The sequence below is a fragment of the Entelurus aequoreus genome, linkage group LG07 (genome assembly GCF_033978785.1).
Source record: "Entelurus aequoreus isolate RoL-2023_Sb linkage group LG07, RoL_Eaeq_v1.1, whole genome shotgun sequence".
NCBI classification, from domain to species: Eukaryota; Metazoa; Chordata; class Actinopteri; order Syngnathiformes; family Syngnathidae; genus Entelurus; species Entelurus aequoreus.
Window position 1 is genome coordinate 17,010,399 of NC_084737.1, and position 13,743 is coordinate 17,024,141.

General features: G+C 36.4%; 1 protein-coding gene across 12 annotated transcripts in view; it reads right to left on the reverse strand.

The window, feature by feature from the left end:
- Window positions 1-13,743, reverse strand: part of LOC133653453 (IQ motif and SEC7 domain-containing protein 1-like) — a 207,631-nt gene that overhangs the window by 93,744 nt on the left and 100,144 nt on the right. Inside the window, exon 1 of one of the 12 annotated variants that reach the window (XM_062052731.1) lies at window positions 10,936-11,338. The exons of 10 other annotated variants lie outside the window; for them this stretch is intronic. In XM_062052731.1, coding sequence (XP_061908715.1) covers window positions 10,936-11,015 — 80 coding nt within the window. In that variant the 5' untranslated portion in view covers window positions 11,016-11,338. Of the gene's footprint in view, window positions 1-7,000; window positions 7,109-10,935; window positions 11,339-13,743 lie in introns of those variants that run through there. One more of the 12 variants, XM_062052729.1, reaches the window with a different exon arrangement.

Sequence of the window (13,743 nt, forward strand, 5' to 3'; positions counted from 1 at the left end):
AGTACAGTACAGTAAGTAGAGTAAGTACAATAAGTAGAGTATGTAAAATATGTAGAGTAAGTAGAGTAATTACAGTAAGTACAGTAAGTAGAGTAAGTGTAGTAAGTACAGTAAGTAGAGTATGTAGAAGAAGTAAAGTAAATGCATTGAGTACAGTAAGCGCAGTACAGTAAGTACAGTATGTAGAATAAGTACAGTAAGTAGAGTAAGCACAGTAGAGTAAGTCCAGCAAGCACAGTAGAGTAAGTACAGTAGCGTAAGAAGAGTAAGTACAGTAGGTAGAGTAAGTAGAGTAAATACAGTGAGTAGAGTAGAGTAAGTACAATAAGTAAAGTAAGTAGAGTAAGTGTAGTAAGTACAGTAAGTAGAGTATGTAGAGGAAGTAAAGTAAATGCATTGAGTACAGTAAGCGCAGTGTAGTAAGTACAGTATGTAGAATAAGTACAGTACGTACAGCAAGCACAGTAGAGTAAGTACAGTAGCGTAAGAAGAGTAAGTACAGTAGGTAGAGTAAGTGGAGTAAATACCGTGAGTAGAGTAGAGTAAGTACAATAAGTACAGTAAGTACAGCAAGTAGAGTTAGTACAATGCAGTAAGTACAGTAGGTATGGTAAGTGACATTAGTACAGTACAGTAGAAAAAGTACAGTATGCAGAGTAACTACAGTAGAGTAACTACAGTAGAGTGAGTGGAGTAAGTAGAGTACGTACAGTAAAGTAAGTACAGTAGAGTAAGTACAGTAAAGTAAGTAGAGTAAGTATAGTATGGTAAATACAGTAAGTATAGTAAGTACAGTATAGTAAGTACAGTAAAGTAAGTAAAGTAAGTACAGTAAATAGAATAAGTGTAGTAAGTAGAGTATGTAGAGAAAGTAAAGTAAATGCATTGAGTACAGTAAGTGCAGTGTAGTAAGTACAGTATGTAGAATAAGTACAGTAAGTAGAGTAAGCACAGTAGAGTAAGTACAGCAAGCACAGTAGAGTAAGTACAGTAGCGTAAGAAGAGTAAGTACAGTAGGTAGAGTAAATACAGTGAGTAGAGTAGAGTAAGTACAGTGCAGCGGCGTGGCAAAGTTGGTAGAGTGGCTGTGCCAGCAATCGGGGGGTTGCTGGTTACTGGGGTTCAATCCCCACCTTCTACCATCCTAGTCACGTCCGTTGTGTCCTTGGGCAAGACACTTCACCCTTGCTCCTGATGGCTGCTGGTTAGCGCCTTGCATGGCTGCTCCCGCCATCAGTGTGTGAATGTGTGTGTGAATGGGTGAATGTGGAAATACTGTCAAAGCGCTTTGAGTACCTTGAAGGTAGAAGAGCGCTATACAAGTATAATGATAAATGATAAATGGGTTATAAATGGTATAACCCATTTATTTATCATTTACAGTAGAGTAAGTTCAGTAAATACAGTAAGTACAGCAAGTAGAGTAAGTACAGTGCAGTAAGTACAGTAGGTATGGTAAGTGACGTTAGTACAGTACAGTATCAAGAGTAAGTACAGTAAGTACAATTGAGTAAGTACATTAGAGTAAGTGGAGTAAGTAGAGTAACTAGAGTAAGTAATAGAGTAAGTAATTTATTTCTTTATTTATCATTTATTAACTACAGTACAGTAAGTGGAGTAAGTAGAGTAAGTACAGTAAAGTAAGTGCAGTATAATAAGTACAATAAAGTAGTAGAGTAAGTATAGTATGGTAAATACAGTAAGTATAGTAAGTACAGTAAAGTAAGTAGAGTAAGTACAGTCGAGTAAGTACAGTAGAGTAAGTACAGTAGATTAAGTACAGTCGAGTAAGTAGAGCAAGTATAGTAGAGTAAGTACAGTAGAGTAAGTACAGTAGATTAAATAGAGTAAGTACAGTGGAGTAAGTAGAGCAAGTACAGTAGAGTAAGTACAGTGGAGTAAGTACAGTAAAGTAAGTCTGCTCCCTTTTCGGGGAAGAATAGAAATGCAGATTCAGCACTAACTGATTTATGAATATGAATATGAACAATTTAGCATAATTATGTCTATTCAGTCCCAAAGGAAACATATTTGAATATTTGCATATGATTAGCATGCAGCCAATCAGCTTCCTTCTTTGCTGCCAGGATGTGATGAGTCAGCAGAATGAGTCCAAATCTAAAGATGCTTTTCCTGAGAAGGAACTCAATCAGCTTCTTTGATGTCCGGGAAGAAAGTTCACATTTTCATAATTTCTCCACTACAGACTGTAAATGTCACATGATGTCATGAAATATGACTTCTACTGTAATGTTACTGTAAATGTCACATGATGTCATGAAGTATGACTTTTACTGTAATATTACTGTAAATGTCACATGGTGTCATTAATATAACTTCTACTGTAATGTTACTGTAAATGTCACATGATGTCATGAACTATAAGAGTTCTACTGTAATATTACTGTAAACATCACATGATGTCATGACATAAGAGTTCTACTGTAATATTACTGTAAATGTCACATGATGTCATGAAATATGACTTCTACTGTGATATTACTGTAAATGTCACATGATGTCATGAAATATAAGAGTTCTACTGTAATATTACTGTAAATGTCACATGATGTCATGACATATGACTTCTACTGTAATATTACTGTAAATGTCACATGATGTCATGAAATATAAGAGTTATACTGTAATATTACTGTAAATGTCACATGTCATGACATATGACTTATACTGTAATATTACTGTAAATGTCACATGATGTCATGAAATATAAGAGTTCTACTGTAATATTACTGTAAATGTCACATGATGTCATGAAATATAAGAGTTCTACTGCAATATTACTGTAAATGTCACATGATGTCATGACATATAAGAGATCTACTGTAATATTACTGTAAATGTCACATGATGTCATGAAGTATGACTTTTACTGTAATATTACTGTAAATGTCACATGGTGTCATGAAATATAACTTCTACTGTAATGTTACTGTAAATGTCACATGATGTCATGAACTATAAGGGTTCTACTGTAATATTACTGTAAATATCACATGATGTCATGAAATATAAGAGTTCTACTGTAATGTTACAGTAAATGTCACATGTCATGACATATAAAAGTTCTTACTGTAATATTACTGTAAATGTCACATGACGTCATGATATATGACTTCTACTGTAATATTTCTGTAAATGTCACATGTCATGAAATATGACTTCTACTGTGACATTACTGTAAATGTCACATGATGTCATGAAGTATGACTTCTACTGTAATATTTCTCTAAATGTCACATGATGTCATGAAGTATGACTTCTACAGTAATATTATTGTAAATGTCACATGATGTCATGAAATATGACTTCTACTGTGATATTAAAGTAAATGTCACATGTCATGAAATATAAGAGTTCTACTGTAATATTACTGTAAATGTCACATGATGTCATGAAATATAAGAGTTCTACTGTAATATTACTGTAAAAGTCACATGATGTCATAGCATAAGAGTTCTACTGTAATATTACTGTAAATGTCACATGATGTCATGAAATATGACTTCTACTGTAATATTTCTGTAAATGTCACATGATGTCATGGCATAAGAGTTCTACTATAATATTACTGTAAATGTCACATGATGTCATGACATATAAGAGTTGTACTGTACTATTACTGTAAATGTTACGTTGTACTGTAATATTACTGTAAATGTCACATGATGTCATGACATATAAAAGTTGTACTGTAATATTACTGTAAATGTCACATGATGTCATGACATAAAAGTTGTACTGTAATATTACTGTATATGTCACATGTCATGACATATAAAAGTTGTACTGTAATATTACTGTAAATGTCACATGATGTCATGACATATAAGAGTTGTACTGTAATATTACTGTAAATGCCACATGAAGTCATGACATATAATAGTTCTACTGTAATATTACTGTAAATGCCACATGATGTCATGACATATAAGAATTCTACTGTAATATTACTGTAAATGTCACATGAAGTCATGACATATAATAGTTCTACTGTAATATTACTGTAAATGTCACATGATGTCATGACATATAATAATTCTACTGTAATATTACTGTAAATGTCACATGATGTCATGACATATAAGAATTCTACTGTAATATTACTGTAAATGTCACATGATGTATGTATTCATATTAATAACATCTACAATCCGTGTAGTTCGCGTGTAGCGCCACAGGGGGCAGTGTGTAGTAGAAGAGCTGCAGTGCAGCATGAGGTCATCACTCTTTTAGACCCTCCCCCCCGCCGCCCCTCCCCCTCTCACTATTACATAAATCCGTTCTTGCGCAGGCTGCAGGACAACAGAAGTCAAAGTAGACAGAATTAAATGGTCATATCTTTTGTTGAACCACTCCATGATGGTTTTAACACACACACACACACACACACACACACACACACACACACACACACACACACACACACACACACACACACACACACACACACACACACACACACACACACACACACACACACACACACACACACACACACACACACACACTATTTGGAACACAGCAGAAGCCCAGAAAACAATAATTAGCATAAGCAAAACATACTCCTGTGTAAACAATAAACATTCCATCTGCTCATGTTCACATTGTTCCCTTCCACAAAACAACGGCGCCCTCAGTGAGTGTGTGGCACACTCACAGGCTGTATTGATAGTTACTTATTTGCCGCTATAAGAAGAAAAACATCATCACAAATGATATCAGAGGTGATAATCCTCAGTGGCAGCTGTCACTCATGGGCCCGAAAGGGCCGCTGGAGCCTACCCTAGCTGCATTCGGGCGGAAGGCGGCGTACACCCTGGACAAGTCGCCACCTCATCGCAGTGCTTATTCATCAAAGCTATTTATTCATCACAACTACTTATTATTATAATGTAATTACAAATATATATTACCATGTATTTGACTGTTATAAATACTATAATTACAAAGAAATACTACTATGTATTTAACTGATATAAATAGTAATTACAAATCAATACTACTATGTATTTTACTCTTATAAATATTATACTTACAAATGAACATTACTATGTATTTAACTGATACAAACACTATAATTACAAATCAATACTACTATATATTTTACTGTTATAAATACTATAAATACAAACGAATATTACTATGTATTTGACTGATATAAATACTGTAAATACAAATGAATATTACTATGTATTTTACTGTTATAAATACTATAACTACAAATCAATACTACTATGTATTTTACTGTTATAAGTACTACAGTTACAAATGAACATTACTATGTATTTAACTGATATAAACACTATAATTACAAATCAATACTACTATATATTTTACTGTTATAAATACTATAAATACAAATGAATATTACTATGTATTTTACTGTCATGAATACTATAAATACAAATGAATATTACTATTTATTTTGCAGCAACACAGATTTCACAAAGGCCAAACAAAGTCAAGAGTGCAGTAACCACTCAGCACTCGTTTGATATTTCCGAGCAAAATACGACTTCAGCCCGAGATTCTTCTTCAGTGGAAACGCTCGCTCGCTTTGGCAGACTCCGTTTCCATGACAACCACTTTTGCTCACTGCTACCAAAGTCTGATTCAGCCAAAACAACAAGGCAACAAAACAAGGCAATAAAACAAAACAACAAGGCAACAAAACAAAAATGCAGCAGAACAACAAGGCAGCAAAACAACACGGCAACAAAACACAGAAACGAGGCAACAAAACAAAACAACAAGGCAATAACACAACAAGGCAACAAAACAAAACAATAAGGCAACAAACAAAAAATGCAGCAGAACAACAAGGCAGCAAAACAACAAGGCAACAAAACACAGCAACAGGGCAACAAAACAAAACATCAAGGCAATAACACAACAAGGCAACAAAACAAAACGGCAACAAAACAAAACAACAAGGCAACATAACAACAAAGAAACAAGGCAACAAAACAAAACAACAAGGCAAAACCCAACAAGGCAACAACACAACCAGGCAACAAAACAAAACACCAGGGCAATAACACAACAAGGCAGCAACAAGGCATCAAAGCAATACAACAAAGCAACAAGGCAACAAAACAAAACAACAAGGCAACAAAACAAAACAACAAGGCAACAAAAAAAATGCAGCAGAACAACAAGGCAGCAAAACAACACGGCAACAAAACACAGAAACAAGACAACAAAACAAAACAACAGGGCAACAAACAAAAAATGCAGCAGAACAACAAGGCAGCAAAACAACAAGGCAACAAAACACAGCAACAAGGCAACAAAACAAAACATCAAGGCAATAACACAACAAGGCAACAAAACAAAACGGCAACAAAACAAAACAACAAGGCAACATAACAACAAAGAAACAAGGCAACAAAACAAAACAACAAGGCAAAACCCAACAAGGCAACAACACAACCAGGCAATAAAACAAAACACCAGGGCAATAACACAACAAGGCAGCAACAAGGCATCAAAGCAATACAACAAAGCAACAAGGCAACAAAACAAAACAACAAGGCAACAAAACAAAACAACAAGGCAATAACACAACGCAACAAAACAACAAGGCAACAAAACAAAACAACAAGGCAACAAAACAACAAAGAAACAAGGCAACAAAACAAAAAACAAGGCAAAACCCAACAAGGCAACAAAACAACCAGGCAACAAAACAAAACACCAGGGCAATAACACAACAAGGCCGCAACAAGGCATCAAAGCAATACAACAAAGCAACAAGGCAACAAAACAAAACAACAAAGCAACGAGGCAACACAACAAAACAACAAAGCAACAACAAGGCATCAAAAGAAAACAACAAAACAACCACAAGGCAACAAAACAAAACAACAAAACAACCTCAAGGCAACAAAACAAAACAACACGGCAACAAAACAAAAAAGGAACAAAACCAAGCGGCCTGCTGTAAAAGTATTCAAGCGGTGGCAGACATTTTACGTACGTGGCAGAGCTGATGGTCAGGATATTTTCCAAGTTGTCAGCTGTGGCGCGCTGTTGTGCTGCTAGAGGGTGAGTGCAGATCAGGTGTCTGCCAAGTAAATAAGTCATGCCGTGTGAGAGAGTCGGGTGACATCCCATGAACACCCTCTTCACCACTGATCTCCTGCAGCTTGGTCTACTAAAAGTCACTTGACAGCACACAAAGATGGTCCACTAAACTTGTGAGCAGATGATTGTGCTCAGTGAGCAGAACAAGGAGCACAATCCATCGAGTCATATTCTGTCTTCATCAATATGCAGATGTTATGCTGATCATCAGAACGCCCACAATCCTGCATGGAAATGCGTATGTAATTATTTAGCAGGCGCCTCGTGATTTATCAGGACTAAAACTGTTCTGCAAGCAGCGTTCTGCACGTGTGAAAAGTGAGTGCAACCTGACACAGTTACACACACGACTGGGAGAAAGACCACAACACTGCGTCCTACGTGTGTGTGTGTGTGTCAACATATTTGTATTCTCATAAAATATAAACTATTAGAAATATTGTCTATTCAGCAATTTCCTTTTATCATTTTATAGCTGCCGGATGACTTCAGGGGCTGATTAAAATAAATTCAGTTGATGCATTTTGGTGTCTTTTTTAATGCTTGTTTATTCATTTAGGACATGTCTTATTATAAAATGTCTCCTACATGAAAACATTTCTTACAATATGCATTTTCTTCCATTTGGATCATTGCATACGCAAAAATGCGCTGTTTTGAAGATCCATCACCTCCCTGCAGATTAACTCTTGTCTCCAGATTTATACATTGAGAGTCTTTATTGTAGAAAAGGTCTTACATATTATATATACACACATACTGTATATGCATACTTATGATATAGTCACATACTGTAAGTACAGTGTACTATCACAGTCACATACTGTAAGTACCATGTGATAGTTACATACTGTAAGTACAGTGTACTATCACAGTCACATACTGTAAGTACCATGTGATATAGTTACATCATGTAAGTACAGTGTACTATCATAGTCAAATATTGTAAGTACAGTGTAATATAGTCATATACTGTAAGTACAGTGTACTATCATAGTCATATACTGTAATTACAGTGTACTATCACAGTCATATATACCGTAAGTACAGTGTACTATCATAGTCATATACTGTAAGTACAGTGTACTATCGTAGTCATATACTGTAAGTACAGTGTAACATACTCATATACTGTAAGTACAGTGTAACATAGTCATATACTGTAAGTATAGTGCACTATTTTAGTCATATACTGTAAGTACAGTGTAACATATTTATATACTGTAAGTACAGTGCAACATAGTCATATACTGTAAGTACAGTGTACTATTATAGTCATATACTGTAAGTACAGTGTACTATTATAGTCATATACTGTAAGTACAGTGTAACATAGTCACATACTGTAAGTACAGTGTACTATCACAGTCATATACTGTAAGTACAGTGTAATATAGTCATATACTGTAAGCACAGTGTAACATAGTCACATACTGTAAGTACAGTCTAACAGTCATATACTGTAAGTACAGTGTACTATTAGTCATATACTCTAAGTACAGTGTGACATAGTCACAAACTGTAAGTACAGTCTAACAGTCATATACTGTAAGTACAGTGTACTATTAGTCATATACTCTAAGTACAGTGTGACATAGTCACATACTGTAAATACAGTGTACTATTATAGTCATATACTGTAAGTACAGTGTAACATAGTCATATACTGTAAGTACAGTGTACTAGCCCTTTGAGACACTTGTGATTTAGGGCTATATAAATAAACATTGATTGATTGATTGATTGATATACTGTAAGTACAGTGTAACATAGTCATATACTGTAAGTACAGTGTACTGTTATAGTCATTTACTGTAAGTAAAGTGTAACATAGTCAAATACTGTAAATACAGTGTATTATTAGTCATATAGTGTAAGTACAGTGTAACATAGTCATATACTGTAAGTACAGTGTACTAGTATAGTCATATACTGTAAGTACAGTGTACTAGTATAGTCATATACTGTAAGTCCAGTGTACTATTATAGTCATATACTGTAAGTACAGTGTAACATAGTCATATAATGTAAGTACAGTGTAGTAGTATAGTCATATACTATAAGTCATCATCATCGGCGGTCACTCGAAAACGAGTATGACTGTCCTCCATCCGGGATGTTAGGGTGGATTCCCTATATGGAGGACGCCTGTGCGTGGAATCTTTTAATGTGGGGAGACTGGTGCACGGTCAGCCACCACACAGTCCTTGGCATTGAGCGGGCCAGGGTCCAGTGGCATGGAAACCAAGACGACTGGGGACCCGTCTTTGCTGCAGCCTTCATCCGCCTTCCCAGCCGTTGTGGTGCATTCCGCTGCCGCCATCTTCCGCCTGGTCCACCGTTGAGGCGGTTTTCACTATTCGCCCATAGCTGGGGTTATTTACCCATAGCTGGGACAGGGGTTGACTGGGCACCAGGGCATGTCCACACACCGGTGGGCCTGCATGCCCCGTCTCTGGGGCCCCCTGCTGCTCCGAGATCCCGTACAACTTAGCCTGGAACCGCGAGGTTCCAGTTACCGTGTGTGGCCACGAGGAGGCATGTACGAGTCTTGACAATGGAGAGGCTATGTACCGGCTGAGGAGGCTTATGCACTCGGCTCCTCTTTTCGCCCTCTGAGACAGAGGGCTAGCCGGCGGCACTAGCTGAAAGCAATGAGTATCAGGCAGAAGCAGCATGCAGCATAGCAAGCAAAAGCGGCATGCAGCATGCACTAACTACAGGTACTACTACTCCAAGGCTACTGCACTAGACGCATCACATCGCCCTGTGCGATGTTTTCACCCATTCACACACTATACTATAAGTGTACTATAAGTACAGTGTAACATAGTCACATACTATAAGTACAGTGCACTATTATAGTCATATACTGTAAGTACAGTGCAACATAGTCACATACTGTAAATACAGTGTACTATTATAGTCATATACTGTAAGTACAGTGTAACATAGTCACGTACTGTAAATACAGTGTACTATTATAGTCATATACTGTAAGTACAGTGTAACAATCATATACTGTAGGTACAGTGTACTAGTATAGTCATATACTGTAAGTACAGTGTAATATAGTCATATACTGTAAGTACAGTGTACTAGTATAGTCATATACTGTAAATACAGTGTAACATAGTCATATACTGTAAGTACAGTTCACTATTATAGTCATATACTGTAAGTACAGTGTAACATACTGTAAATACAGTGTATTATTATAGTCATATACTGTAATTACAGTGTAACATAGTCTTATACTGTAAGTACAGTATACTATCTGTCATATACTGTAAGTACAGATTACTATCATAGTCATATACTGTAGGTGCAGTGTAATGTAGTCATATACTGTAAGTACAGTGTAATATAGTCATATACTGTACGTACAGTCTACTATCATAGTCATATACTGTAAGTACAGTGTAATATGGTCATATACAGTACGTACAGTGTAATATAGTCATATACTGTAAGAACAGTGTACTATTATTGTCATATACTGTAAGTACAGTGTAATATCAGTCATATACTGTAAGTACGGTGTACTATTATAGTCATATACTGTAAGTACAATGTAATATCAGTCATATACTGTAAGTACAGTGTACTATTATTGTCATATACTGCAAGTACAGTGTAATATAGTCATATACTGTAAGTACAGTGTAATATAGTCATATACTGTAAGTACAGTGTTTTATCACAGCCATATACAGCAAGTACCCGCAGTATGTACTTTCCTCCATACAAAGATATTTGTCAGAGTACTCTCCCAAGACAAAGACAAGATATCGGGCGTCCAGAGAGGACAGCAAGACGGGGTCCTACCTTGTGGTTCTGCTGGCCATGCAGGACCTCCACATTGCGTTCCACACGTTCCTGCTGACATCACTGGAGACCTCAGACATGCCACAGAGAAACCTGCATGGTCAGCCTTTCCACAGGAAATCAGACTCCCTTCCACCACAAATGACAACCCTCATCCAGTCATCTTCTCCAAGGTTCTGGACCAGCTGTGCCCCATGACCAAGTAAGGTAGCAGCAGGACAACAAAAGCACTCCACCCACAGCCAGCTCCAACTTCCTGTCCAAGTTCCAGGAAGTCCCCTGCTCACGTGACTCGGAGCTTGACGGTTGGAGGAGATAACCTGGAGGAACCGACCTTCCCGGGAACAGGAAGCAAAGTGCAAAAGAGAAGTTCCTGCTGCTGCAGTCCGACAATCTAGAAGTCTCCGTAGGACCTCCTCCCTCGGGGTTGAGGAGCATGTAGGCTCAGTTAAGTTCCTTATGAGAAACACAAAGAGTTTTGGGCCCGGCCCTATGGTTGAGAAACAGGAACAATGGACAAGCGGCCGGGCAAATCGAGCCTTCTGATTGGCTCTCAAAGTGACCACAAACAGGAAGAGGAACCAAAATAAGAGCGCTGGACAGGAAGTAAATACAATAACTAAAAGTGTCAACACTTCCTCTTTCACTACATAAGAAGGTTAAGATAGACTGGCGGCCATCTTGGAAGGCAAACCATTTTTTTATTTTTTTTAACCATGAATTGATTAACGTGGACCCCGACTTAAACAAGTTGAAAAACTTATTCGGGTGTTACCATTTAGTGGTCAATTGTACGGAATATGTACTGTACTGTGCAATCTGCTAATAAAAGTTTCAATCAATCAATCAATCTCATTGGCCAGCTCCAAGATGGCCAGGATAGACTGGCGGCCATCTTGGAAGGCAAACCATCTCGTTGGCCAGCTCCAACAAGAAGGCAGGAAGATAGTAAACGTTGCACTGCTGACTTGAACCTGCACGACTGCAACACAGCTGAAGGTAAAGTAGCTTGAAGACGTTATCATAATAAAAAATGGTATTGACACAAGTGTGAAGATGTTAGCATATTAAAGATGGTATTGACATAAGTGTGAATATGTTAGTTAGCATATTAAATATGGTATTGACACAAGTGTGAAGACGTTAGCATATATATAGATGGTATTGACAAACGTGTGAAGATGTTAGCATAATAAAGATGGTATTGACACAAGTGTGAAGATGTTAGCATATTAAAGATGGTATTGACACAAGTGTGAAGATGTTAGCATAATAAATATGGTATTGACACAAGTGTGAAGATGTTAGCATATTAAAGATGGTATTGACACAAGTGTGAAGATGTTAGCATACAAAAGATGGTATTGACACAAGTGTGAAGATGTTAGTTAGCAAATAAAAGATGGTATTGACACAAGTGTGAAGATGTTAGCATAATAAAGATGGTATTGACACAAGTGTGAAGATGTTAGCATAATAAAAATGGTGTTGACACAAGTGTGAAGATGTTAGCATATTAAAGATGGTGTTGACACAAGTGTGAATATGTTAGTTAGCATATTAAAGATGGTGTTGACACAAGTGTGAAGATGTAAGCATAATAAAGATGGTGTTGACACAAGTGTGAAGATGTTAGTTAGCATATTATAAATGGTATTGACACAAGTGTGAAGATGTTAGCATATTAAAGATGGTGTTGACACAAGTGTGAAGATGTTAGCATAATAAAGATGGTATTGACACAAGTGTGAAGATGTTAGCATATTAAAGATGGTGTTGACACAAGTGTGAATATGTTAGTTAGCATATTAAAAATGGTATTGACACAAGTGTGAAGATGTTAGCATATTAAAGATGGTGTTGACACAAGTGTGAAGATGTTAGCATAATAAAGATGATATTGACACAAGTGTGAAGATGTTAGCATATTAAAGATGGTGTTGACACAAGTGTGAATATGTTAGTTAGCATATTAAAGATGGTGTTGACACAAGTGTGTAGATGTAAGCATAATAAAGATGGTGTTGACACAAGTGTGAATATGTTAGCATAATAAAGATGGTGTTGACACAAGTGTGAAGATGTTAGCATATTAAAGATGGTGTTGACACAAGTGTGAAGATGTTAGCATAATAAAGATGGTGTTGACACAAGTGTGAAGATGTTAGCATATTAAAGATGGTGTTGACACAAGTGTGAATATGTTAGTTAGCATATTAAAGATGGTGTTGACACAAGTGTGAAGATGTAAGCATAATAAAGATGGTGTTGACACAAGTGTGAAGATGTTAGCATAATAAAGATGGTGTTGACACAAGTGTGAAGATGTTAGTTAGCATATCAAAGATGGTATTGACACAAGTGTGAAGATGTTAGTTAGCATATTAAAGATGGTATTGACACAAGTGTGAAGATGTTAGTTAGCATATTAAAGATGGTATTGACACAAGTGTGAATGTTAGTTAGCATATTAAAGATGGTATTGACACAAGTGTGAAGATGTTAGTTAGCATATTAAAGATGGTATTGACAGACGTGTGAAGATGTTAGCATAATAAAGATGGTATTGACACAAGTGTGAAGATGTTAGTTAGCATATTAAAGATGGTATTGACACAAGTGTGAAGATGTTAGTTAGCAAATTAAAAGATGGTATTGACATAAGTGTGAAGATGTTAGCATAATAAAGATGGTATTGACACAAGTGAGAAGATGTTAGTTAGCATATTAAAGATGATATTGACACAAGTGTGAAGATGTTAGTTAGCAAATTAAAGATGGTATTGACATAAGTGTGAAGATGTTAGT